This window comes from Oncorhynchus keta, chromosome 21 (assembly GCF_023373465.1).
Source record: "Oncorhynchus keta strain PuntledgeMale-10-30-2019 chromosome 21, Oket_V2, whole genome shotgun sequence".
Lineage (NCBI taxonomy): Eukaryota > Metazoa > Chordata > Actinopteri > Salmoniformes > Salmonidae > Oncorhynchus > Oncorhynchus keta.
The window spans coordinates 38,064,970-38,092,737 of NC_068441.1; the positions used below are offsets into that span (position 1 = coordinate 38,064,970).

Here is a 27,768-nt window from a genome sequence, read left to right on the forward strand (position 1 = left end):
TTTGCTTATCTGCTCTCTTTCCTCATCTCCTTTCCTTCCCAACAAGGAAAGTAATACAAATAATAGACTGGAAGTGACGCAGGTACATTCCCTCCATTTGACGGAAGTGAGGGAGAGGCTGAAAGCTGTGCCTAGCTTTTTCAGCGTGAGAGAGCTGTTTGTGTTTTGAAGGCATTCGTCGTCAAAGGAAGTTGCCACTTACTAGATTTCAATCGACATCACGCTGAAATTACTCTGGGTATGGCGATAGTGAATGCGCTTTCAAGCATGTAACAATCAAATGGAAACGTGACAGCACGTATGGCGTTTTGTAGCAAGCTATCTAATATTCTGAAGGGCCTTAGCTACAACTAGCATATCACCGCCTCAGACACGCTGGAATGTTCTGCCAAGCTCAATACTTCAACCTGTTTCAGATATGACATTCTGCTATTTAACAGGAAAGTTATAAGTGAGTTGTCGGCTAGATAGCTACGGATGATGACAGGACGTCGTTGGTGTAAACAGCTAGCTAAGCTATATTGGTTTGGGAAACTAACGCCAGCCTCAATTCTACCATGCTCGTTTGCTATGTTTAAAAAAAGTAACTGGGTGGTTCGAGGCCTGAATGCTGATCGGCTGTGGTATATTTAAGCAATAAGGCACGAGGGTGTGTGTTTATATGGCTTACGGCTGTTCTGAATCACGACGCAACACGGAATGCCTGGATACAGCGCTGAGCCGTGGTATGTTGGCCATATACCACATACCCCCAAGGTGCCTTATTGCTATTATAAATTGGTTACAAACGTAATTAGAACAGTAAAAATAAATGTTGTCATGCTCGTGGTCTACGGTCTGATATACCATGGCTGTCAGCCAATTAGCATTCAGAGCTGAACCACCAAGTTTATAATTAAGTCATAATGACTGAGAAGCTGGTGTTTGGAGGGTATATTGGCATGGAGTGTTAGTCACGAGACAAAGTATTTTATGCAACGGGTTAGCAACATATTCAAATAATGATTGACATGTTCATGTTATTTTGATTAACTTATTCATACTCTTTCATCCTTCCACAAGCTATAGTCCTGACAATTTGTGTTGCTATCCAAGCTGGCTGGCTGGCTGGTCTTTCGTTCTATCAGTTCGGTTGCCAGAGACGCGACCCAGTCGTTCAGTCTTTTTGTTCTGTATCTGTGGACGCGACCCAGGCTTTCGTTCTAAATGTTCCATTACCATACTTGCTGGCAACGTTCTTATCTCTTGCTTGCTGGCTAGCCAACTATGGTTAACTTAGTCACGCCAAACAGTGCAGCCAGAATAACAACAACAGCAGCTTTCTAGTGACATTTATTTGGCCACATCCATAACAATGAGCAAATGAGACGTGATTTCGCATGGCATTGAAAATGCGCTCTCTCTTCACGTCACTGTTGTTGATAGGAGCTAGCCAACAACACAACTAACACAATCACTTCAAACTGAAGCTGGAAAGTGTAAACTAGCTGTACTTTGTTTCGTTGTAGCTTTTTTCAATTGACATTTCTTTGTATATATCCGTAAAAACAATACCATCTGATTCATGATTTCATGATTTCTACTGGCTGAGAAATGCTGTATCTCATCCCGACTCTTGACATTCCCATTACAATGAGAAAGCTGGGACTCCCAATCACATCCGGTTGTGATACAGCCTGGAAGCGAACCAGGATCTGTAGTGATGCCTCTAGCACTGAGATGTAGTACCTTAAACTGCTGCGCCACTCAGGAGCCCATAAATGTGAGAATGTCTAGATGCTTTTTATAGTGGAGATCAACTTTATATATTGCCCGGCTGGGTTGATGAGACGGTGGATTGCGTAGTCACATGGAATGGGCATGAGTAAATGGGCATTTTAACGTCAGATTTAGCCGGTGGTAATTTGTGGAATAGACACCGGCTGGAAAGCGGTTTTAACCAACTAGCATTCAGGATTAGAAGCATGACATTTATTTTTACTGTTCTAATTTCATTGGCAACCAGTTTATAATAGCAATAAAGCACCTTGGGGGTCTGTGGTATATGGCCAATATACCACGGCTAAGGGCTGTATCCAGGCACTCCGTGTTGCGTTGTGATCTTGAACAGCCCTTAGTCATGGTATATTGGCCACATACCACACCCCATCTGGCCTTATTGCTTGAGTATAGAATACTAGATGAAAGACCACGAACTCATGCTAAATAGTCACAAATGGCTAGCTAGCTAGCAAAAGATGTCAACATAGCTAAGACTGCAGGTAATGTGGTCTCTAGCAAAACCAGCAACTGCCAGGGAAATGTTTGTCACCATTCATCCATATCTAGCTTCTTGTAACTTCCTTTCTCTGTAATTCCTTTAGATTCTAGCTAGCTACTGTCTTCTACTTGATTAACAACGTCCCTGTCTCGAACTGTCAACACCTTCATCGAGCACCAACTAGCTACATCTCCTGGGTGCAGTCTGGCCAAGAAAATAATGTCCTACAGTTGAAGATGGGAGGTAGTGGCTCCAAAACCAAGGGTTATTGGCCTTTTGCTGGTTCAGGCAGTGTTGATGGTGATCCAACCAAAGAGGGAGTCGACGAACAGTCGCTGGCGAGGCTCCGAAGTTTCCAAAGGGCGACGCCCTTCGTGTTTACCAGACAAAGGTAAATACAGCATCATAAGTACCTATAGTGCATTCGGAAAGTATTCAGACCCCTTGACTTTTTCCACATTTTGTTACGTTAGACTTATTCTAAAATAGATTTAAAATAGAAAAACCCTTGAATGAGTAGGTGTTCTAAAACAGGTAGTGTATCTGTGGAGAACACCTAGTCTGATTAATCACGCTGTAACACAATTAATTGGTATATACAGTCTCAAACTAATGCTTGCAAAATAATTAAAATGTTCCTTACAAGAAAGAATGTTGAATAAAATGACATTTTAAACTTACTCTACTGGTTGTCTGTGTGGTTTGATCTTCAGCTGCTTGAAATTTGACCAAATATCTACAGGAAAGTATTGTTTACTCAACTTTTTAGAGAGCCAGTAGGTGTATGGCTCGGTTCAGCACCAAAGTAAAGTTTGTTTTATGTTGGATATTTGGTTTTCTCTTGTCAATAGCTATTGAACCAAGCATGCCATGACAAGGAACATTTATATATTCTGAATTGGGAGGATGGAGACCAATTGAAATTGGCATACAAAAAAGGTGTCTTTGTTCTCCATCCTCCCCTAATTCAGACTGTACAACTGTTCATTGTCATGGAATGCTTGGTTCAATAGCTATTGATGAGAGAACAGAATATTGAATATAAAAAAGCTTTTCTTGGTACTGAACCGAATCAACCCGGCTCTCTAAAAAGTTGTGATAAGCAATACCTTCCTGTGGATATTTTGTAAAAAAAAAATTGAGCAGCTTACGGATAAACCTCACAATTGGTAGAGTAAGTTTAAATGATATTATATTCAACATTCTGGCTACACGATTTTGCAGGAGTTAGTCCAAGGCTGTATATACCAATTAATTGTGTATTACAGCCTGATTAATCAGACTAGACCACACCCAGCAGTAACCCTTATGTCTTATCTGCTTTCAGCTCCCTGTACTTTGACGAGGATGGAGACCTCGCCCACGAGTTCTATGAGGAGACTGTTGTGACGAAGAACGGCCGCAAGAGGGCCAAACTGAAGAAGATCCAGAAAAACCTCATACCTCAGGTAACGGCCCCCTCTGTCAGGTAACGGCCCCCTCTGTCAGGTAACGGCCCCCTCTGTCAGGTAACGCCCCCTCTGTCAGGTAATGGCCCCCATTTGGAATACAACATTCAGGGGTGTGTTTGCTAGCAACCAAAAGGGTGAAACAGGGAAGTTCCTGTTTGCTTCCAATCTGAATTTCTCCAATAGAAACTCTATTGGACACCCCCCTAGTATGCATGATGAAAATTGTCCCACCCCCACACCAGTATATCCGATATGGCGATATCCAATATCCTGATCTCACATCTGAATGTTTAGGTAACTAATGAATGATCATGTGTTTTAGTTGTGTTCATCATTCTCTCTTTTGTTTTTGTTTTCTTATATAGGGAACCATAAAGCTGGAGCACCCCTGCATCCATGTGGATTTCCCTGTCGTTCTCTGTGAGGTTTGATGAAGCCTGGAGCCACGTTTTGAGACCAGACTCAGACTAGCCAATGTGTCAACTCCGTCCCCCTGTTTCCCTCTCCACCCATACTTTACCCTGAAGCCCTCTAAACCACCGTGGTCTCCCTGTGATGATGTTTGGCCGGAGCCCTGACCTGTGATGATAGACAGGCTGTCTAAACACATGATTGTGTTGAGCACCTGCATGTGGACTCTGTAAAGTGTGGCCTGTGTGCAGTCACGTTACACAAAGTAGTACCTGGCCACTTACGGAGACCGTTGATGATCTGTGAAACACGTCAGTTAAGATGGCTGAAGACATAATTATTGCTCACGTTAAATATTTACAGTATGTGTGTTAGTGGATATGGAATGAAGTGTGACAACAGCTTGTCTGCCTGTCTCACAGCAGCAGTGTGCTCTGGTAGGAGGATCCATTGTACTTTGTAAGAAGAATGTAATGGGACAATTTGAGTTGAACCATGGGCTGTTAAGTAGAGTCTCTCAAAATAGGCCGGCAATCCTATATCTTTAAACCCTGCCCTAGAGAGTTAATTTACCATCTGTACGCATTAAGGGGTGAGATTTTCCGATACCTGTTCAGTCTTCAGAGCTTCCAGAGTAATGATAGGGCTTCAGCTATTAGGGCCATATCCTGAGGTCAGAGATATAGGAATATTTAATGCACATTTTATTTATACAAGTAAAACAAAAAACCACCATTGGCTTGATATAATTTCCACCATGCGTGACGATGGCTCTGCTTCTCATTCCCCATGATGGAGCTAGACAATTGGTGGCCAATGTGATCTAAGCTTATCTTAATGTGACGTGTTGTAATGTTTGACTGGCTGTGGTGATCATGGTGTCAAGACCAGGGCTTTATGAAATGTTTGAGTATGCGCTGATCTAGAATCAGTTTTAACCTTTGAGATCATCATAGTGAATCACATTGACATTAAAGGGACGGGGGGGCGGGCTGGGGTCTGATCCTAGCTCAGCAATGCTACTGAATTGCTTTTTTTTTTTTTTTTTTTTTTTTTCTTTAAAAAAAATGTTTTTTTTGCACTCAGACACATGTACAGAGAAGCACGAACTTTAGTCCCCCTGGGAAAGTCCTCTGTTCCTTCACTGCTTTAGCGCAATACATTTCACTGTTAATTTATTTTAACTGTTATAATGGCATTATTTTTAATTACAACTCAAAATGTATCCAGTTGGGTCGTGGTCCCTTTGTCTTCTACATACCATTACAGAAACTGATGTCTCCCTCTTTCAACTGTGGAATTTCTGTGTTCTCTTCTCCCCATATCTGTGTTCATGGATAGTGTTATGGAATAGGTTACTTAGTTTAGACAGCTCACTACCACTTCCACACTCCATTCCCCCGCCAGGGGGCAGCAGCAACCTTGTCCAGGTGTTGAGCCTGGTTGATAAGCACATCAGGTGCTGCCAATTCAGTTGGTCAATAGTCAGTGTCCCAGCTTGAGAGCCATGAGGCTGCTGGGTTGGTTTGGTGGCCATGAAGCCTTTCGTTTTGATGTTGTCTCTAGTTTAGGTATACCTGTTTTGTAGTTTTTTATACATTTGTTTCCGTCACCATCTGAACATAATAATCCGCTTGGGCTCGCCAACCCAAAGGAGTCAAGTCAGAGCTGGACCTAAGGCAAGGTTGCTGTCTCCCTGGGCACATGTGCACCCAACACGGTCCTCAAACACTGATTTCTCATACAATGAACAAAAATAAACCCAACATGTAAAGTGTTGGTCCCATGTTTCATGAGTTTAAATAAAAAATCCCCAAAAAGTTCCATATGCACAAAAAGCTTCTTTCTTTCGTTCTGTGCACAAATGTGAGCATTTCTCCTTTGCCAAGATAATCTAACCACCTGACAGGTGTGGCATATAAAGAAGCTGACTAAACAGCATGATCATTACACAGGTGCACCTTGTGCTAGGGGCAAAAGGTCACTTTCAAATTTGCAGGTTTGTCACAACACAATGCCAATGATGAATTGAATGTTAATTTCTCTACCATGAGCTGCCTCCACTGTCGTAATAGAGAATTTGGCAGTACTTCCAAACAGCAGACCACGTGCAACCATTTCAGCCCAGGACCTCCACATCCGGCTTCTTCACCTGCGGGATCATCTGAGGTGGGGTGTGGGTGTGCTGAGGAGTATTTCTGTCTGTCGTAAAGCCCTTTTGTGGGGGAAAACAAATTCTCATTGACTGGGCCTGGCTCCCCAGTGAATGGGCCTGGCTGCCAAGTGGGTCTGCCTATGCACTCTAAAGCCCACCCATGGCTGCACCCTTGCACAGTCATGTGAAATCCATAGATTAGGGCCTAATTAATTTATTTCAATGGACTGATTTCCTTATATGAACTGTAACTCAGTAAAATCTTTGAAATTGTTGCATGTTGCATTTATTTTTGTTCAGTATATAAACGCACACATTCAATCACGTTACAGGCCATGTAACTAGGCCTGAGAGTGGAGTGCAACAATATCAGTAGGCTAGTTATTTGTTTGGTAACAATAGTTGTGCCTGATTCAGCCACAAGGGGGAGTATTTGTAATTTGATCTTTGCCCTTTAGCCTCCTGTACTAGTGATTGGCTCAAGATATTCCCCTAGCGACCCCAACAGAAAGGCGATTCCCTCTGTCCAATACAACATCATTGTACTGACCAACTGATGAGAGCATTGCTCCAAGGGAAATTTTCAGACGTTGTACTTTTCAGATGACTTTATCAGCCAGTCATATTGAAGTGGTGGAAGCCTGCCCTATCTAACGGGTGTATACTTCCAGACCTTTGCCTAAAGTGGAAAAGATCAACATTGGGCCAGAGCACATTCATGTTCACAATGGCACAATCTGTTGAATCACATGTCCACAGACACGCACCTCTCTCGCCTGCCTCTCAGGGGGACGTTCATTTAATTTCCGAGCCCCCATTGGCTACTCACCTACACACGGGTCCCCTGTAGTCTCTAATTTCCTTCTGAGGACAGACTCTGAGATCCTTGCAGACAGCAAGATAGGTTTTAATTGGGTAAGGGGTGGGAGTTTCTAATCTTATAATCTACACCATATGGGCCCATCATGTCTGTCTGTTTTATGGGCTTTTGTCTGATAAATTGCTTCTTGTATCAAATCAAATCAAATTGTATTTATATAGCCCTACGTACATCAGCTGATATCTCAAAGTGCTGTACAGAAACCCAGTCTAAAACCCCAAACAGCAAGCAATGCAGGTGTAGAAGCACCTGAGTTAACTCTGTATCCTCAGTTAACTCTGAGCTCCATGGAAGAGGTATACATAGTGGTAAAATCTAGCTAGACATGACGGGAGCCTTCTAATGTAAATGTCTATTGTAAATAGAAGGCTCTGTACATGACTGTGCTTGAGTTCTGGGCACAGATGACTCCTGCAGTGTCAAGCCATATTATAAAAAAACATTTGACACTGTTAGGAAAGTGATTGTGCATGTTTGACATTGCAGCCAATGTGATGCATTTTCAGTCAATTGTGACTGAATGATCTACAAATAATATTGAGTAATTATTTATGATGCAAGGTTATTTGTAGATCAGTCAGTCGGCAGTCTCATGCAAGGCTGGCTGCAGTTTCGAACAAGCCCAGTAACTCGTTGTTTGACAACCAGGGTGGTACAGTGTCTGGGAGGAGAGGGAGGAGAGGATGGAGTTCAGCAATCATGTGAGGGTGTGTTTCTACATATTATAAATAACTTCTAAAGTGGTCCTTCCGCTCTGTCACTATTCTAGGTTGGAGGGTGTGTGTGTGTGTGTGTGTGTGTGTGTGTGTGTGTGTGTGTGTGTGTGTGTGTGTGTGTGTGTGTGTGTGTGTGTGTGTGTGTGTGTGTGTGTGTGTGTGTGTGTGTGTGTGTGTGTGTGTGTGTGTGTGTGTGTTTTGCACATAGCATGCCGTTATGTTGTAAATTGTTTTTGTCTGATTGCTAGCAGATGACCCACAGTACTTACGCTGTGACTTCATTAAACTTCAGAGTAGTGGATAGATGCCACAGACGCTGCTTCTGCTGCAGTTTCTCTACCACTGATCTGAGCATGTGTCGTCTGGAGAACACTACTTGAAAAGTTGTAATTGTCATCCACTAAATTGTGTCTATGAAAAGTGAACTGTAGATATATAGAACTTTGTTTCACTAAGATTACTAAAGGCACTACTTCAAACATTATTTCACTACAGAGGTTAACATTAGATCTGGTTGACAGGCTTGAGAGACATTGTTTTGCGTCTCACATTATAAAACTATTGAAGGCTGTGAAGCTCTGTGTTCACACGAGTGTGAGTCTGTGTGTGCCCTTGACCTTGGCGCATTTGGCAGCTGTAGATTGCTCCCAGGGCAATACCACTATGTTCAGCAACAGCATGTGGCATGTCCTTGGCCCTGGTGTCACAATAGCGGATACTCTGCTGATGTGCGGTCAACTTTGTCATGCTGTAGTTGCAGCCACAGTCCACCAATGTTGTTATGGAAGGCGTCTTCCTGTCCCCCGTCCTCTATGGGTCTGGACATGCTAAGAGGGGAAATTGAAACCTGGGAAGGATGTCACTGACGTATACACAGGGTGGAGGAAACAACCCCAACTACACTCCTAGAAAAAAACGCTTCCAAAAGGGTTCTTCAGCTGTCTCCATAGGACAACCATTTTTGTTTCCCGGTAAAACGCTTTTGGGTTCAATCTAGAACCCTCTGTGGAAATGGTTTTATATGAAACTAATGGGGCCAACCAAAGAACCCTTTTAGGTTCTAGATAGCACCTTTTTTTCTAAGAGTGTACTGCACAGGAAACAGCAGAGGCCAACTCTCACCAGGGGTGTTTGAGCAGGTATACTGGTCGGTGTGTTGGTGTTCGTGGGGCTACCTTTCACTCTCATACCTTTTCCTATTTATTACTCATGAGGAAGGTGGGTCGTTCCACCTCCAAAAACCACAAGAAAGAGTTTTTCTACGGCCACATCTCAGATTGTTCTGAAATTGTTTCTGTTGTTAGAAACAGTTAAGATTAGCATTCCTGCATAAATTATTTTGTTGAAAATTTTCTGAGAAAATAAGTTGATTGCACCCAAATATGCCCTTTTAATTTAACGTAACATCCGGTTTGGACCAAGCTTTTTTCTAACAGTGAGGAATCTAGAGAAATTGACAAAAGCCACCCAGGGTCAATGAAGTTGTTAGGTTTATGTCCCATCCTACATCATCTGACAGCAGAAACAGCACCATCTAGTCAGACCTGGTAATATCAGTATGTAGGATGGGACATAACTTCAATAACACATTTTTCTGAACAGGGTGGGAAAAAACGTACCAAATTCACTGAGAATACATTACATGAATAACACATTCTCAGAGCCGCAGCTGCATACTAATTCTCTGACATAGAGAACAGATATTGTATACTCATTGTTAGGGTAGTATTGGTGTGGGTGGCTTTCTACAATTTCTTTGAATTCCTCATGTCTTAATCACTGTTAGAATTGGATGTTAGGTACTTTATTTATTGAATATTATATTTCTCATATAAATGAAAATGGCCAATTTGTGTGCAATCAATTAGCTTAATTTCTCAGCGATCAAACTATATTTCAACAAAATAATGTTGCAGGAATGCTAATCTGTTTCTAACTACAGAAATGATTTCAGAACCATCTGAGATGGTGGGTGTCATGGCTTGTTGATATGACATGGAATGACTCAGGTGTCTTTTAGCACCCTGTTCTTTGCCCATCTGAAAGTGTATGTTGAGTGTGTTTGTTTCTCTTGCAAAGAAGTCTGTGTTATTGTCTGCTTAGAGCAGGGGTGTCAAAGTCAAATGGACGGAGGGCCAAATAAAAATTTAGCTACAAGCCGAGGGCCGGACTGTTCGAATGTTCATTGAAAAATTTTTAAATGACGCATATAGTCTAGTGAACCTAATTGAACCTACTGAAAACCTAACAAATATATTCCAATATGATCAGATAAATAAAGCAATATTTTCTTATGGCTCTGTCAGTAATCTTTAATTTTCAACAGACACAAAAGACAAATTTCCTTTATATAAAATCCCCATAACATGAACATTAAATGAAAGAAACCGGTATTCAAGGCACCATCAGTAGCCTATATTTTCTATTTTAGCAAAAGTGGGCTAAATTTACTTCAAAGAAAAAAACAATAATAGCAATTTTCTATCATCCACTCAACTGAAATATTTTTAAAATATAATTGGATTGAAATACAATAAAATAAAGTGCAAAAATCTATTAATCAAAAACAACACTTTGTTTAAGGAGAAGTAACATGCAGTGAAAACAAATATTAAACTTTAACTTTTAAACTTGAACTGAGTAAAAACTCTAAATATGTGATTGCACAGTAATGTTCACTTGTTTGAGGTTGAGGGTGATACTTGGTGGTGTCCCATCTTTTCCACAAGTTCATCAATGTTCGGGTAAGGCTCTGAGCTGAGGAAATCCTCAGAATTGAGTGGAGGTGTTCAGCAGTAAGTCGACTTCTGTGTGATGTTTTGTTCAAGTTCATCAAAGAAAACAGTTGTTCACACAGGTATGTGCTGCCAAACATAGACAACGTTTGAGCAGCCTGGATGCGCAGCTGGGGCATTGTGTCGGGAGGAAACGGGCGAACTCCGCAGCACCCACTGCCGCATATTTTGCCCTCAGTGCATCATTGCATTGGAGGTCAATCAACTCCATTTGGAGGTTTGGTGGTGAGCTTTCCACGTCAACAGCAAATGGGTTACCGAGCAGTTCCAACCTGCTTTTTGTGCTTCAAAGTCAGCAAATCGGCGTCGAAAGTCAGCGGCAAGCATACCTATTTTATCAGCCAACTGTGCGCTCGGGAACGCACTGGTAGAGAGCTTCTCTTCATGGTCTGGCAGCTGGGAAAGTGGCTCAAATTTTCTTTCCGCATCTGCGTCTCCCACAGAGTCAGTTTGGTTTTAAATGCCTTCACTGTACTGTACATATCAGAGATGACACGATCCCGACCCTGCAGCTGCAAGTTCATTGCATTCAGATGACTCGTAATGTCACACAGAAAAGCCATTTCACACAGAAACATTTCGTCTCGGAGTTGTGTTGTGTCTTTCCCTTTGCTGTCCAAGAACAGACAAATCTCCTCACGAAGCTCGAAACATCTTTGAAGCACCTTTCCCTGGCTTAGCCATCGCACCTCTGTGTGATAAGGCAAATCACCATGCTCCGTTTCTAACTCCGTCAGAAATGCCTTGAACTGGCGGTGATTCAAACCTTTGGCTCTGATAAAGTTAACTGTGCGCGTGATGATGCTCATTACATGCTCCATTTTCAAGGCTTTACCGCACAACGCTTCCTGGTGTATGATACAATGATAAGCTGTCAGCTCACCTGTCGCGTTTTCCTCTTGCATCTTTTCCCGTATCTTCGCCACCAGTCCGCTCCTGTGTCCACACATCGCAGGTGCTCCGTCGGTTGTCAAACCCACGAGTTTTTCCCAAGGCAGCTCCATCTCATTTACACATCTTGACACCTCTTCATACAAATCATGCCCCGTAGTTGTGCCATGCATAGGACGTAAAGCCAAAAACTCCTCTGTCACGCTTAGGCTGGAGTCCACTCCGCGGATGAAAATTGACAACTGGGCAATGTCAGAAATGTCGGTGCTCTCATCCACAGCCAAGGAATATGCAATGAAATCTTTTCCCTTTTTCACAAGCTGCTCTTTTAGATTGATGGACAACTGGTCTACTCTCTCGGCAATGGTGTTTCTGCTCAGACTCACATTTAAAAAGAGTTGCCTTTTTCTGGGCAAACTTCGTCACAAACTTTAATCATGCAGTTTTTGATGAAATCCCCCTCCGTAAATGGCCGGGCTGATTTAGCGATCTCTTCTGCCAAAATAAAACTGGCCTTGACAGCAGCCTGGCCTTGTGATTTGGCTTTTTTGAACAGAGCCTGTCGAGATTTGAGGCCTCGTTTTAATTCCTCTGCCTTTTGTAGCCTTTGTTCCATGTCCATATTCTTGTTTTTGTCCGCGTGTTTCGTTTCATAATGTCGTCTCAGATTATACTCTTTCAGTACCGCCACACTTTCTCCACACAGAAGACACACAGGTTTTCCAGCTACCTCCGTGAACAAATACTCCGACTCCCACCTTGTTTGAAACCCCGGTTCTCAGTGTCCACCTTCCGTTTTGCCATTTTTGATGGGTATCTGAAAGTTAATTTTACTGTGATGCTGACAACTGCTGTGCCAATAAATATTGAAATGAAGCAGCCTACTGCTCGGTGCGTCACCGTTGCATTGTGGGAAATGTAGTATTGGTGCGTGTAAAAGATCTGCGGGCTGCCGGCTTGCTGCGGTCTGCGGGCCGGTTCTAATAATAAATCAAGATCATCCCAGGGGCCGTAAAAACCTTCTCGCGGGCCGGATGTGGCCCGCGGGCCTTGACTCTGACATATGTGGCTTAGAGGATAAAATAATGATGTGTCATGGTCCACTTCACTTTATTGCTTTTAGACAAGGTTTTGTTCTTGTCTTTTCAGCCTTCAAAAAACTGCTGTGAGTCGCTGTGTGCACTGCGTCACAGGAGGGAGATTAAACAACGGTTAATAGTTTGTTTTATCTCTGTACTTTTCCAGCTACAATAATATTCCAGAGGTTTGGTGAAGGGCTATGCACAGGTGAGATGGAAAGTTTTTTTTTTTTTGGTAGGTTGTGTTCTGAACTTCATAATCTTTCTTTGGGGCTTTCAAGAAACCCCACATTCTCTTTGGGTCCAAAGAAAAGGGATAATGAGTGTCTTATTTGTTCACGTTGGCTTTTATACAAGCATATTGTTTTTATTTCACATATTGTAGGCCTTATTGTGGCAGTCTCAGAGTATTTATGAGGAAACTCAATGCCCATTCCCTCTGGAGGACATTTTTCTTTCAGTTTAGGGAAAGAACAAGTATTAGTAGAAGAAGAGCTCTTTCTAGCATCACACTTCCAAGAAGGGAACCATTATTTTTTCTGTCCCTGGCTGCCATATAGCAAGGTGCTCACTTCAGAATGTTTTGCATAGTACTTATTGTAATTGTCATTTCAAAGAATTTTTCTTAATGTTGCAATTAGTGAATTACCATGAAACATGTTTGTGGGTGGGACTGGAGCCAACCAAACTGTAAACAAATGTAAACACATCAGAAAAGCCAAAGGATAGGAAAGAAAACGAAAGCCAAAGAAAGACTAGAAGCTATTTGGAAAGCTAATGATTCAAGGAGCCATTTTCCACATCCTGGTGTGGGTTTTCTGTTATCCCTGGCTATCTCGTATGTCCTAACAGACCTGTGGTTTTATGGGGATGTAGATTAATGCAGGGTCAAAGGTGACATTCTCCCTGCTGGACAGTCAGACCGGATTCTTTGAACTGGCCCTGTCTCGTCTCAAGTTACCTCTTCAGAGTTGGGAATTTTAAACTGTTACATTGTGCATGAGCGGAATGCAAACCATTTTGATTGGAGGCATCCGAAGGCTCTTCCCAGTTCTATCCTATAGTTATGTAATGTGAAATATGATGGTGGCAAGGAAAAGGATAATTACTACCATCACTAGCAGTAGCTACACATCCATAACACAAGCTGAAAGTCTGTAGCAAGATAGCCTTGACTCCAGTCGTTCTATGTTTATCCATAGAAACAAACTCAAATATTGTGTGATGTCTGGTAGCACGAGACTAGTACAAAGTTCCTGCTAAACCCTACATATATTTCAGACTGAGTAAACTGATGAAGGTCAGAACTTGATGATCATAGTTAACATAGTTAATACTGTGATTATTACCCTAATTTTACCCTTATCCATCTCACTTCAGCACCAACCCCACTAACTGGCACTAATGATTATTCACAAGCCTAGCTTCTTAGTTTAGTGACTGTTATTGGCTTTGATCTATGACCTTGCTTTTGCCCAGCGTATAAAAGCAGCTTTTGTTTCTGCCTATACAGGGACACACTAAGGACAGTGTCTATCACGCAATGAGAAAGTGTCTATTATATAGGGCTCAACACAATGCAGCACAAAGTGGCAATGTTCCTACCACAGAGGTCTTTTGTGTCAACAGTCACCCAAAATACCCAATGCAAAGAACAGTATGTACATTCATGCTCATTTGAATGTACTTTCAACGGCATTTAAAGTGCTGATTAGACTAAAAACTATGGGTTGCCAGAGACGTTTCACGCTAGCCCCAAGCGTTATCGTGTGTGTGTGCATGTGTGTGTGTGACCCCAGGCATACCCTTTCCCCCAGTACAGGGTCAGAATTAACTTTATACCCTGAGCAGGACAATAGCTGGACAATAGCTGGACAATGGGAGACGCTTGAGGTCATACTGAAGTCAGATGATCAGTGACAAAAACAAAGGAAACCCCTGGCTTCGACACTAAACCCTAACATGTGCCTTATCTCTCTCTCTCTCTCTCTCTCTCTCTCTCTCTCTCTCTCTCTCTCTCTCTCTCTCTCTCTCTCTCTCTCTCTCTCTCTCTCTCTCTCACACACACACACACACACACACACACACACACACACACACACACACACACACACACACACACACACACACACACACACACACACACACACACACACACACACACACACAGGATTTTTGTAGAGTTTGGGCATTTGGGGATTGTCTTCAAATAATTAGTCTAGTAAAATAAGTAATCTTTATGCCTCAGAATTGATACCTAGTATAATACCTGATCCAACAACCTGTCAGTTTACCATTAAATTAAGGGATAGGGCGGAATTGACTCTTATGAGCATGAGAGGGAAGGAAGTACCTTCTGGTTTGTTTGAGCCCTAAGTCTAACTAAACCTAACCTTGCTTAGAGGGGTGAGTTATATGTTATTGAGTTCATGAGCCTGATGTCTATTTGGCATGTTTGCATGGGCAGGACAGAGGTGGGGTCTGTCAGAGGTTGAAATAAGATGTAAGGCTGGATCTCTGCATTTAACTACTGACACACTCAAAGGATTGTCAATGCAGGGGGACCCAGGACACTTTAGCCAACATTATAGTGGGGGAAGAAACTGGTCTGTACAACACATCCAGTCCTCTTCGGTGGATTTGCAAGGAAAAGGAGTCTAGCCTCTGTTGGGTAAGTGGGAAAAACTTCAGAGACCGATTTATTCAACATTTGACTATAACATATTTGTCTGCATTTTTTTACTCCATTTCTTACTATGCATGTATCCATCATCTAAAAGTCATGTGCTCTACTCCTGAATCAATTAACCAAGGTTGATTACCAGTTGCATTTCAGACACCATTTCTCATTGTCTGCTTGTCACGCCCTGACCTTAGAGATCCTTATTATTCTCTATGTTTGGTTAGGTCAGGGTGTGACTCGGGTGGGAAAAACTATGTTTTCTATTTCTTTGTGTTTTTGGCTGAGTATGGTTCCCAATCAGAGGCAGCTTTCTATCGTTGTCTCTGATTGGGGATCATATATAAGTTGTCATTTTCCTTTTGGGTTTTGTGGGATCTTGTTTTCTGTATAGTTTATTTTGCCTTACAGAATTGTGCACTTTCGTTTTTGTCTTTGTTTGTTGCTTTAGACACAACTAGCTTTTGTGTTCGGTTTATGTTCATTGTTTTTCCCGGTGTTACGTTTTCAAACCTACTATGCTGCACCTTGGTCCGGTCATTTATCATCCGACGATGAGCTTAACACTGCTATGACAGGAGGCACATCACATTGATGCCTTTTGTAAAATGTCTAAACATATCACACACAGTGTGTTAGGTCATTTTAATTTGATAATATTCCAATTTACTCTAACATCTATTTTCATGTGTTTTCAGCTTCTTCATAGTTGTTTCATATGTGTAGTCTATGCATAGGAGATTCTTGTCTAAAAGTTGTGAGTTTTGTTAGCATGCTATCAATTAGGGAGTGTAGCATAAAACAAATCCACCCCTAAGCTTCCCCGCTAGAGAGTTTCTTCCTTGGATAAACTACTTCAAACTACAAAACACATTTCCACAACATCTTTGTCATTCCTCTCTGCACTGCACTGCCCTCCTCTCAAAAAACACTCTGGTTTGCTGAATGATTTGTTCCTGTCAAATAGATTCCTGTCTGGATTTCACAACAGTGGACCCTAGGCCAGACTTCAAAGCACCACACATCTGTGCCTGTAGCTGCCTAGCTGTGTGTGGGTGGCATACTAAGGCACTGATTGCATTGCGGTAAATGCACTCTACTGTGGTCAATCATTCAATCAAACTTTATTTGTCACATGCGCCGAATACAACAAGTGTAGACTTTACCATGAAATGTGTACTTACAAGTCCTTAAACAACAGTGCAGTTCAAGAAGAGTTAGGAAAATATTTACCAAGTAGACTAAAATAAAGGTAATAATAAAAAGTAACACAATAAGAATAACAATAACCAGGCTATGTACAATCAAATGTATTTATAAAGCCCCTTTTACATCCACAGTTGTCACAAAGTGGTTATACAGAAACCCAGCCTAAAAGAACAATTAAGCAATGAAGAGGTAGAACCACGGTGGCTTCACTACTACTGTAGTTTCCATCCAGGTGTGTGTTAGTTAGTAGAAATTCCTGGTTACTGCCCGCTCCACAGGGTTTAGTGAGAGGGGAAGGCTTTAAACCATGGACATTCAGTGGCGATAGATCAGACTACAGGCAGATACACCTGGGACTGATGTAAAGCAGGCAGGCCCTGTTTACATGATACGTTACTAATAATAATATAATAATATATGCCATTTAGCAGACGCTTTTATCCAAAGCGACTTACAGTCATGTGTGCATACATTCTACGTATGGGTGGTCCCGGGAATCGAACCCACTACCCTGGCGTTACCAGCGCCATGCTCTACCAACTGAGCTACAGAAGGACCACTGGGATACCTTACTTTAAGGTATCCCAGTTGACTTAAAATGGTCTGGTATTTTGTGTTCCTTGTACTGAAATTACATCTGCGAACAAGCAAACAGAGTGAGAAAGAGAGCGAGAAATTCCTGCTGTAGGTCTTAACCTGCTTGGTCAGCAGCCATGAGAGACGCTTTCCCCTTCATAAGTTTGACCCTGTCAGGTGAGTCAGCACGGAGAGTCAGTTGTCGCTCCCAACTTTCACAGGAACAGCAGCTATGTCCATAGCACATGGTCAGTGGACATCATGCTTTCTAGGGGGTGAACTGCAGATGTGTGGATGAAGTTAGACAGCTGTATGCTTTATTTCTGTTTCCTGAAAGATTTGAACGAGTATGGTCACATAGCTTGTCAATTACTGAGAAGTATCAGTAAGGACTACATTAAGATGACTGAATTATAAGAAACACGCAGTCTAAAAGTAGGATGGGCTCGTTTAAAGTGGACATCCACACTCCTGTAACACGTGGTATTAATATACTAGCTAGCAGTTCTAGTCACCCACATATCTGCTATCTAAACCTACATAAACATAATTCATTGGATTGGTTCCTACATGTGACTATATCCTATTTTAGTTTAAAGAACACATTTCGGGGTGATATCCTACCCCTCAGCGAAATTGGAAGACTAAGCCACTATTGACATTTAAAGGGAGTAATCGTAAACAAACGTCAAACCAAAAACGCTAATAAAAATACAATAGCATGGCTTTAACATACACATAAATATATATTGACATTAATTAGTCCAATGACATATATGTATTACTCCTCATCAACACGAAGTGACCGAAACATTGAAGTCAATTTCTGAACGTATCCCCCCCTTTCCCGTAGAATGGAACGAGCAGTTCTAAACTCGTAGCACATCGGAGCATTGTTTCTCTGCTTGGAACTGGGCGCGATGCGTTGTTGGCAAGAGTGGACTTTCCCGAAAAATGTATTGATTATAATATGTTATTAGCAAGAAGACTGGTGGAACATTTCCATCATGAGGAGATATGTATACCAGGATGTCGGCAGATTCTTGTCGTTTTTTGTTTGAAACCACATTAGTGGAATAAACCGTTGTCCTGATCTAGTCGTCTGCTACAGGTCAGATTCCCTTGGTCATCTAGTGAAACTTGTGTTGCTACAGTAGCAAGTAGTGTAACATTATTGCACAGTTCGCAACTGTATCATTCAATTCCAGTTATTGTATTTGGCTACAATGTGATGAGTAAATGCAAGGACTGAAACTAGCTCGTGCTAACGTTGTGCGCGTGTACAACTACGTCGCGTGTTCGTACTAGTTTGTGGTGAATTTGGTATGCATATAATTACTTATTTGATTAACGAATTAGCGAGTAATGATAATCATTCACATTGTCTGAAACTGGTGAGCTGGTTTGGTTTTACATTTGAGTGTATTGTTCGATTCGTTTCGAGGACAGCATAAACACGAAAACAGGGTAAAATGCAGTCATCGGTATTTTTTGGTCCACAGACATAATCAGGGTTGGGGTGTAATCCGTTACATGTAAAGGATTACAAAAACGGTAACTAATTCGTAACATTACCAGCAAAAAATATTGTGATCAGATACTTTTGAAAAACTAGATGATTACTTCAAGGGTTACTTTTAAATTTAGAAAGGATGTTAGCGAAAAACATATTTTAGACTTGTTTTCTCAATGACATTCAAGCATTGAAAAAAAGTTAAAATTTGTTCCACCTGAGCGAGTCTGACCATAAGTCAGAGACCACTATGATGACACACAAAATGTGTTTGATCGATCGCAGGAATAGGCTTTTGAAGGCTACTGTCCAATGGTGCGACTAAAGATTATCGAATTTGAATTAACGCTTGGAGGTGAGGATAACAGCAGTGGTGTACTCTACGGTGATATGGATTTAATTTGTTATTGATATCTACATAGCGCATTGATGTGAATCACACTGCTCTCATTTAGTTATTTGCGCCTTACGAATTGTGGTTGTTGTGGATGGCTGTTCACAAATATAAATGTGTATTTGAACCCAATAATGGTTGAATTCAAGAAGTTTAAACTGCCTTGCAATCATTGTTTTTGAAACCAGTGGACATCCAGTGAAAAGTACACTATTTTATTACTCAATCAAATTCATGCTGATAAAATAAAAATCCATAGGCCTAATGGACACATGCTCAAAATCACATTTTTGATAGATTTAAAGGGGCAATCTGTAGTTGCTACATAATGTTTTTGACTTATATATATATATATATTTTTGATTCTTGAATAATATAATTTATAATGCCTCATGAGCTAAATTCAACTGTCACTCCATGAGAACTCAAAATATCATCTTGTTTTTCTCACATGTTTGTAAATGTGAACAAACACTGTATAGCCTCATAACATGGTTAAAACAATACTTTTGATATCGTGGATGGTCAGTCCTACCATCCGTAGTTCTGTCTATTAATCTGAGAGTGGTTACATTTCTCCAGGCCCATCCCTCAGCTTTTTACCAAAACAGAGGCGGGGCGCCGATTTTGTTATTGTTTCATCTGTGGATTTGCCCAATAAACAGCTGCATATTATCAAGATATCAAAAAGTGTCACCAACAAAAAGGTCAACAATAGGCCTATAGCAAATGCAGCATAAGGCATTCATTTTTCACATGCAAATAGCACTTTTCAGTAGTGCTCAAAGAATGCCATTCAATGAGTGGAGCATTTATTTTTTTTAACTGGAATCAATGAGCCCAATCAGTCTTCCATGACCACAAAATCATAAAGAACAGAGTAGTGCTGGCTAATAAGTCCTTAGTTTTGGGGTTATGCTCAGGTAAATCAATTTGTCTAATCTATAATTCCATATTTCCAAATCCTATTCTTGAAGATCAAGGGGTATAATATTTATTTGAATGACTGGAATTCTGATAGACTTTGGTTTTTAATGTAAATATATAATTTAATCATTATTTTTATATGTAGTAGAAAGCGATGGGTTAGAAGAAGCCTACATAACCAACCCATAAAGTAACATTTTACATCCATATATGGGCAGCTATGTAAACTTTAATGTTAATTTATCCTGCAATAGATGTTGTTCAATTGGTAACATACATTTTTGTCTTCTTCTAATGTGTCTTAAGGGGAAAGATATCTAATAGTAACGGAATGTAATCAGATTACATTACTGAGTTTGGGTAATCCAAAAGTTACGTTACTGATTACAATTTTGGACAGGTAACTGTAACGGATTATATTTAGAAAGTAACCTACCCAACCATGGAAATAATATATTATCTCCCCATGCATTGTCAGACATTTTTGTCTGTCTTTTGTTTGTGTTATTTACTGCAGGGCTACATGACCTTCCAACAATGTTAGTATGAAGAGTAGTACCAAAATACTCTCTTACATTTCAGAGATATCCTACAAGCTAGCCCTGTCATAATGGTTGGCAATCTCCTACCATATGTGTGCCAATCAGTGTTGTGAAAGGAAGTTAATGTTGATTTGAAGTTGAAAACACACACACTCTTGCTCAAGGCATATTATTACATAACACAGTTAGAAATGGTTTGTGAGGGCACCTGGAGAAAATGTATATTAAGTAAACATGCCATTTCATTCATGGCATGTTTCATTCATTTCATTCATTAAAAATAGCTCTCTTTGTATCACTGCCAAATTATATAGTCTACAGAGAAACTGAGTAACTGGAGAGGCTCATTTCCTAGGCTTTGATTGTAAAGAGCTACATTGACATTGTGTCTCTCTTCCAGGGCAGAGAAGGTGGCCATGGGGGTAGCGCCTCTCTCTCTCCTGGCCCTGACTGGCCAGCTGCCCTGGCTGCTGCTCCTGGCTCTGCTCACTCCCTGGAATGTCCTCGGAGTTGAAGAACTGAAGCCCACTAGATGGCCCATGTTCTCCCAGAAGCCTTTGCTCCTCGCCTGGAATGCCCCGACAGAGGACTGCCGCCCCCGGCATGGTGTGCGTTTCCCGCTGGAGCAGTTCCAGATAGTGGCGTCGCCCAACGAGGGATTTGTCAGACAGAACCTCACCATCTTCTATAAGGACCGGTTAGGGCTGTATCCGTATTACGAGCGGGACGGCACCGCGGTGAACGGTGGGCTCCCACAGGCCGCCAGCCTCACACAGCACTACGAGAAGATGCCCGAAGGTGTTCACAAGTACATAAGTGAACCAAACGCCAAAGGCCTTGCCGTCATCGATTGGGAGGAGTGGCGTCCGCTGTGGATCCGCAACTGGGACGTCAAGGACGTATACCGGAACCAATCCCGGCAACTGGTGGCCAACAAAAACCTGGAGTGGCCCCTGGAGCGCGTGGGGAAAGTGGCCCAGCAGGAGTTTGAGCTGTCGGCCCGGAAATTCATGCTGGAGACCTTGCGGCTGGCCAAGAGCCTGCGGCCCAACCAGCTGTGGGGGTTCTACCTGTTTCCAGACTGCTACAACCATGACTACCGAAGCGGCCTAGAGAACTACACTGGTCGCTGCCCTGACGTGGAGGTGGCTCGCAATGACCAGCTGACCTGGCTATGGACTGAGAGCACGGCCCTGTTCCCATCTGTCTACATGAGCACAGTGCTGCGCTCCACCATGTTTGGACGGCAGTTTGTCCGCAACCGGGTGAAGGAGGGGATGCGTCTGGCATCGGCAGGTGATGCGCTGGCACGGCCTGTCTTTGTCTATACCCGGCCTACGTATGCCAACGAGCTGACTCCGCTGACTGAGGTGAGAGGGCCCATGTTATAGGCCTGATTCTGTCCCTATACTGTAGATATGATTAGCCTTCTTCATCATGACCATAACTTGTGCTATGCAGAGACCTGATATCTGTGTTTTTGTTATTCCGGTAAGAAATCAATCAGACACACTATAGCTTTAATTCTCAGCTGCCTCTTACCACAACTGTTTTTGTTGTTGTTGTTTTTTGTCGATAAAGTGTGTCTGTCTGTGTGTGAGACTGAATTAACCCTGATGTAAACTACCGGCCAAACGTTTTAGAACACCTACTCATTCAAGGGTTTGTCTTTATTTGTACTATTTTCTACATTGTAGAATAACCAAAAATGTGTTAAACAAATAAAAAAATATTTTATATTTGAGATTTTTCAAATAGCAACTCTTTGCTATATATTTTGATATGTTGAACACTTTTTTGGTTACTACATGATTCCATATGTCTTATTTCATAGTTTTTATGTCGTCACTATTATTCTACAATGTAGAAAATAGTAAAAATAAGACGTATGGAATCATGTAGTAACCAAAAAAGCGTTAAACAAATCTAGTTTTAACATGTTAACCAAGAATTCAGTCCCCTCTGGTCTTACAAGACAAGTGTTACTCTAACGAGGGCCTAAAAATATAGGGCTGATGGTTTTACAGACACGGATTAAGCCAAGTCCTGGACTAAAAAGAATTCTCAATGAAGATTCTCTATTGACCATGGTATTTATTTCAGGACTAAGCTTAAAGGGATACTTTAGGATTTTGGAAATAGGGCCCTTTATCTACTTCCCTAGAGTCTGATGAACGCGTGTATGCCATTTGTATGTCTCTGCGTGCAGTTTGAAGTAGGTTGTTAATTACTCCTGCTAGTAGATACCCATAGACTTACAGTCATTGTGCTAACACTAGTTAGCTTTGGCTCACGAAACTACCTCAAATTTCCTTCATACTAGACACAGACAAACAAATGGTATCCAGGAATTCATCTGACTCTGGGGAGTAGATAAAGGGCCTCATTGACAAAAATCCCAAAGTATCCCTTTAACTTGTGTCCGGGAAACCGGCCCATGAGGATCTGAATGCTTTGTTGTCTGGATCGTATAGTGTTAAAGAAAGCCAGGCTAATATGTTAGGGCTAAATATAGAACATTCACATGTCCACACACACTCCTTCATGACCAGGCTTCGCATGTCCAGCAACACAGAGTTGCCTGTGTTTCCCCAGAAACCTAAATATGTCTCTCTGCGGTTTCTACACCAAATATCATTACCTTTGGCCAACCTTCCAATAACACGCACATGCACTAATCTGGAGTACACACACACACCCATTGCGCACAAAATACTGTATCTCAAGCAGCAACTGATTCTTATGCACACCAGAGTCATGAATTAATTGATTGGGCCATAGTAGAGCCATTAGCCTAGACTAAATAATTCCCTTTGCTCTTTTACTGTCCAGCTTTTCTCTGTTTAGGAGAAATGCAGGAAGGAAGACAGATTGTCTCCAAGTTCAAGTGAATTTCGTGTGTGTGGTGTGTGTGTGCGTGCGTGTACATGTGAATGTACTGTTTAACCACTCTGTTGAAAACCCTTTGGAAAAACTCCACTGCTCGTCTGAAGAGTGACGTTTGTTTGCTGTTTCCCATTTCTGTCAGCAGTTTACATTACATTTCCTGCAGATGTTTCACCAAGGGATAGAAGAGGGGAGTTCGACAAATTCACTGTAGTAGTGAGTCAAAAGACAATTGGAAATAGATTACTGCCTGAATAGATTTAAATGAGAGGTTAGTTGTGTGTGTGCTGAAGAGGTGCGTTTGGAGAGGTTGGTACTAATGTGTGTGAGTGTATGTGTGCAGTGAGGTTTGTTGTGTGTGGATGAATAAATTGCTGTTAGGCAGCCTGGGCATCAGTGTTTACTTTCCCACTGGACCACTCTTCACACAGACACACTGGAGGAGAGAGGGAGAGACAGAAGGTGTGTTTATAGGATTATTCTGAATGAACGAGAGATCATGGCCTATATATTGTATCGTGCTTAATTTCTTACTTTGAGTGTGTCTGAAGTCTCCATAAGGATGTGTCGGAGTGAAAGGATGTGCGTGGGAGTGACACATCTGACTGTGTGTTTAAACCAGGGAGTAAAGAGATATGTGTCAGTTCCTCTGACATTCTGTTCTGAATCATATAATGTGACCTCATCATCTACATGAAGGGTGTAGGTCAGCTCAGCTGGTCAGTGTTAAAGAAATGAATAAATGATGTGTGTGTTCCTGTTCATAGAGGGTGGTGTGTGCGTTACAGTTAATGTCACTGTAGTCAGCCACTGCAGACTGACTGAACTACAAATCACCTGACGTCATGATGACAACTCATTATGATTTGACGGGTCGTCGCCGACTGCAATGTAGTCGATCTCAAACATGGCCAGTATGTTCATAATGATCTGCCAACTTCCATACTGAACTTGTGTGTGTGTGTGATTGTGTGTGTGTGCAGACAGACCTGGTGTCCACTATTGGGGAGAGTGTAGCCCTGGGAGCATCTGGGGTCATCATCTGGGGAGATCATACCTACGCCAGCAGCAATGTGAGTGTTCTCATCACTCAAGCTGTTTAATCATTCAATATTATGCATAGCCTAGTTTGAGTCCTCTGTCTAATGTTCCCCTCTGTAACATACTTATGGCTGCAGCAATGGGAGTGTTCTCCCTGAAGATTCCCTATTCCCAACATAATGACTCAAACTATGCATAATCTATGAATGTTCAAATTGGGGTGTTTCACATTATTCCCTTCGTAGTGCACTAGTTTTGACCAGGGCCCTGTAGAGAATAGGTTGCCATTTGGGGGACACACCTATTTGATCATTCATAGATTATGCCTAGTTTGAGTCATCAGTCTGGTGTTCCCCCCTGTAGCTACTATGTAACGACTATTTCCTGTCTATCCACATTAAATGCTAACATGTGTTGGTGTCTCTGTTTGCCCCGTATCACACTTGACCTCCAATTCTCCACTTTGTTTTTGTCTGAGTTTCTCATTTCCATTCTGAGTCTGTGCCTCTGTCTCACTCTGTGGGTATATGTGTGTGTCTCAATGTATGTATGTGTGTGTGTGTGTGTGTGTGTGTTTCGCTGTATGTATGTGTGTCTCTCTCTCCAGGCCAGCTGCTCCAATCTGAGTGAGTACCTCCGGGGTCCACTAGGCCGGTACCTATTCAATGTCTCCACAGCAGCAGAACTGTGCAGTCAGAAGTTGTGCGGCTTCCATGGCCGCTGCCTCCGCAAACACTCAGACACTGATGCTTACCTGCACCTCAGCCCCCTCACCCACAGCATCAGCAGCCAGGGGGGGAGGCTGAAGGTGACTGGGCAACTAGGCCAGGGGGAGCTGGCTGGGTACCGTCAACACTTCCAGTGCCAGTGTTACAGTGGGTACAAGGGCGAGGGCTGTGCCCAGAGAGAGCTGGGGAAGAGTGGTGCTGCCCCTGTCTGGAAAGTCTGGTCTGTACTGACTCTGCTGCTCCCTCTGGGGCTTCTCACTGTGCTCCACTGAGGCTGGGAGGAGCAGGAGCTGACACTGTGCAATATGGGGGAAGCCACCACCACCACACCTTGATCCTGGTTCTAGTCCTGGCCTGTACTGGTGCTCAGGGGGCTTCCTGGTCAGGGATGGGCACTAGCTGCTCTGTGGGACTGATCCATGGAGGAGAGGACATGGGAGTGCCTGCTTCTCAACATGATGGAAGGAAGGAGGGGACTGAAGATACCCCTCAGTACCCTTCAGTTACAAGCTAAAGGGACAGCATTTGAAGTGGGCAAAACAACTGGCCTTCTATTTTGACTTGATGTTTTTAGGGAGTGGGTGCGCTGCAAGTGTGGCAGAAATGAAGGTCCATACTGTAGTGATCTATCCCTCCCTTCACCAGAGCTGGAAGACATCTGGAGCTAACAGAACTAGAACTAAGATGTCTGCAAGGTGTATGAATGCTAACCAGCTGTATTATTGAGTTTGTGTGTGTGTCTAAGTAAACTGTCATTAGTTAGAAGTGTACCTGGGTTACTAGTTAGACAGTAGTTTGTTAGAATATGCCTCTCTCTTTTTACTCATGTTGAAATGTATGAGGGAATTGAATCTTCAACAACACAGAAGCTAACGCATCACACAAGAATGCTACTTTTCTATGAAGAGACTCCTACTGTGAAGATTCTGTACAAAGAGACTTGTGCTGTGCACACCTCTCGGGTGGACGGCTACCCCCTCACCCAGTTCTGATCTGGTCCAACTGCAGATACGGCGAGGAAAATCAACAGCAATTTTCAACATCTTTTTGTAATGTTCTCTTTTTCTATGGTCTTATTTTTTTATGCCTCTAATGATGCTGTGGAAAATAACTGGAATATTTGGAAAAGACTGTTTCATGTGAATATTCATGACCTTCAGTAAAGCTTAGCATTGTGGCAAGGAACTCATTTCATCTACATCTACTGTGTCGTACGCTGACTGCTTTTGCAACACTTTAGCACCTCAGTCACATTAACAAGAAACGACTCATCTAAGAATGTGTAAGAAGTGTTTGTAGTCCACAACATATTCTTTGATATTTGTAAACACACCACTCATCTACACAGATGACAGTGCGAAGTGCCTGTCCAACGAGTGTGTTTGGCCTAACGTCATCATCCTTATTGTCATGATTCTTATTCTGGGGCATCTACATTTTCTCTGTTGATGTTTTCTGAGTGTTTGTGAGGATTGTAAACCAAAGCTGAAAGCACTTTTGCTCATTGTGTCTTTACTCTATTCTGCCTTCTGTTGCCTGAAACCAAATTCCTAAGAAAATGACTTTGTACTCTCGTAGGCTTCTTCAGGGGGCCTCCAGGGGCCTCAGTGAGGGTCTATCGTTTTCACTGCTCTTATTTATGTCCCAAACATGCTTCTCATTTACTCTCCTACATGTACATTGGATGTAATTGTAATTAAGTGTAATTAGTCATTTCTTTTTATTACATTACACTTGAAATATGAGATGGCTCTCAATGAATTTGTATCTTGGAGCTGTTGTGCTGCCGTTATTAACATCATGGTGGGTCGGAGTTCACAATCACATACCACGTGTTGCAAACACAGTGAGCAGTTTGACATACATTTTGGAAAAGCATGTTTTAACCATTCATGGTCAGTACAGTGACAAGTTGTAGTTGGATTTAATAGCATCAGAAAAGGCCATACTTAATCAGTTGCACAACTGGATGGATTCACCCAACCCCTCTGAATCAGAGAAGTGCAGGGGGCTGCCTTAATCGACGTCCACGTCATCGCCTCAGGCGCCCGGGGAGCAGGCTGCAACGTGTCTGGTACCGTTTTCACGTGAAGGCCTTTGCACCTTGGTAACTTGCTCTCCTGAGTTACCTACCTCTGTGTCTTGCCAACATTTCACTTTTCCTCTTTTTCCCCTCCGTTTTTGGGAATCTCTTCCAAGTGTAAGGGGGGTAATCTCATGGTGCCAAAAGCAATATTATTGTGCTAGGAGTACAGAGAAAGCCTTGTTTTATAACTAAAACCAGACTTCAAGCCCCCCCAATCTTCCAGTTCCGACCCTCCAGGAGGAAGGGTACTGCTGTTCACTCATTCAACAGCATCCACATTTTCTAGCACGTGTAATACTATTGATGCGTGTACAGTTGGACTATTAAAGGCAATGTGTGGCCAAGATGTGAATTCCATAAATCAATAGACTGTGAATGCAAGACTGCTGTTACTCTAGTTGGTTGGTAAGTAAACAAAACAATCATTAACAAACATGTTACTAAAGCCCTATAACATCTTAGCCAATTCACAGGACCTTTATAACATTTTTAGATTGATAGGAAAATGTAAATCAAATCAAACTATTTGTCATGTGCCAAATACATGT

The 27,768-nt window shown here is 42.1% G+C and overlaps 2 protein-coding genes across 6 annotated transcripts; both read left to right on the top strand.

Moving 5' to 3' along the window:
• Positions 1 to 81: 81 nt before the first annotated feature.
• LOC118400528 (tumor suppressor candidate 2-like) lies at positions 82 to 5,946 on the top strand. The gene is made up of 4 exons (XM_052473830.1): positions 82 to 238; positions 2,364 to 2,651; positions 3,588 to 3,708; positions 4,077 to 5,946. The coding sequence occupies exons 2-4, from the start codon at positions 2,497 to 2,499 to the stop codon at positions 4,140 to 4,142; spliced, it is 342 nt and encodes a 113-aa protein (XP_052329790.1). The 5' UTR covers positions 82 to 238; positions 2,364 to 2,496; the 3' UTR covers positions 4,143 to 5,946.
• A 9,214-nt stretch (positions 5,947 to 15,160) lies between these two features.
• On the top strand, positions 15,161 to 26,908 carry LOC118400529 (hyaluronidase-2-like). Of its 5 annotated transcripts, none has more exons than XM_035797481.2 (4): positions 15,161 to 15,309; positions 20,880 to 21,849; positions 24,349 to 24,438; positions 25,014 to 26,908. In XM_035797481.2, the coding sequence occupies exons 2-4, from the start codon at positions 20,896 to 20,898 to the stop codon at positions 25,404 to 25,406; spliced, it is 1,437 nt and encodes a 478-aa protein (XP_035653374.1). In that variant the 5' UTR covers positions 15,161 to 15,309; positions 20,880 to 20,895; the 3' UTR covers positions 25,407 to 26,908. The 5 variants fall into 5 exon arrangements, with proteins under 5 accessions (XP_035653374.1, XP_035653371.1, XP_035653369.1 ...); XM_035797478.2 differs by lacking the exon at positions 15,161 to 15,309 and adding an exon at positions 17,097 to 17,280; XM_035797476.2 differs by lacking the exon at positions 15,161 to 15,309 and adding an exon at positions 17,985 to 18,214.
• Positions 26,909 to 27,768: the final 860 nt, after the last annotated feature.

Excerpts from the sequence above, each read along its gene's own strand:
- LOC118400528 (XM_052473830.1), top strand. The coding sequence starts at position 2,497 with ATGGGAGGTAGTGGCTCCAAAACCAAGGGTTATTGGCCTTTTGCTGGT. Across the intron at positions 2,652-3,587 it reads TTCGTGTTTACCAGACAAAG|CTCCCTGTACTTTGACGAGG; the intron begins GTAAATACAGCA and ends ATCTGCTTTCAG. Across the intron at positions 3,709-4,076 it reads AGAAAAACCTCATACCTCAG|GGAACCATAAAGCTGGAGCA; the intron begins GTAACGGCCCCC and ends TTTCTTATATAG.
- LOC118400529 (XM_035797481.2), top strand. The coding sequence starts at position 20,896 with ATGGGGGTAGCGCCTCTCTCTCTCCTGGCCCTGACTGGCCAGCTGCCC. Across the intron at positions 21,850-24,348 it reads AGCTGACTCCGCTGACTGAG|ACAGACCTGGTGTCCACTAT; the intron begins GTGAGAGGGCCC and ends GTGTGTGTGCAG. Across the intron at positions 24,439-25,013 it reads ATACCTACGCCAGCAGCAAT|GCCAGCTGCTCCAATCTGAG; the intron begins GTGAGTGTTCTC and ends CTCTCTCTCCAG.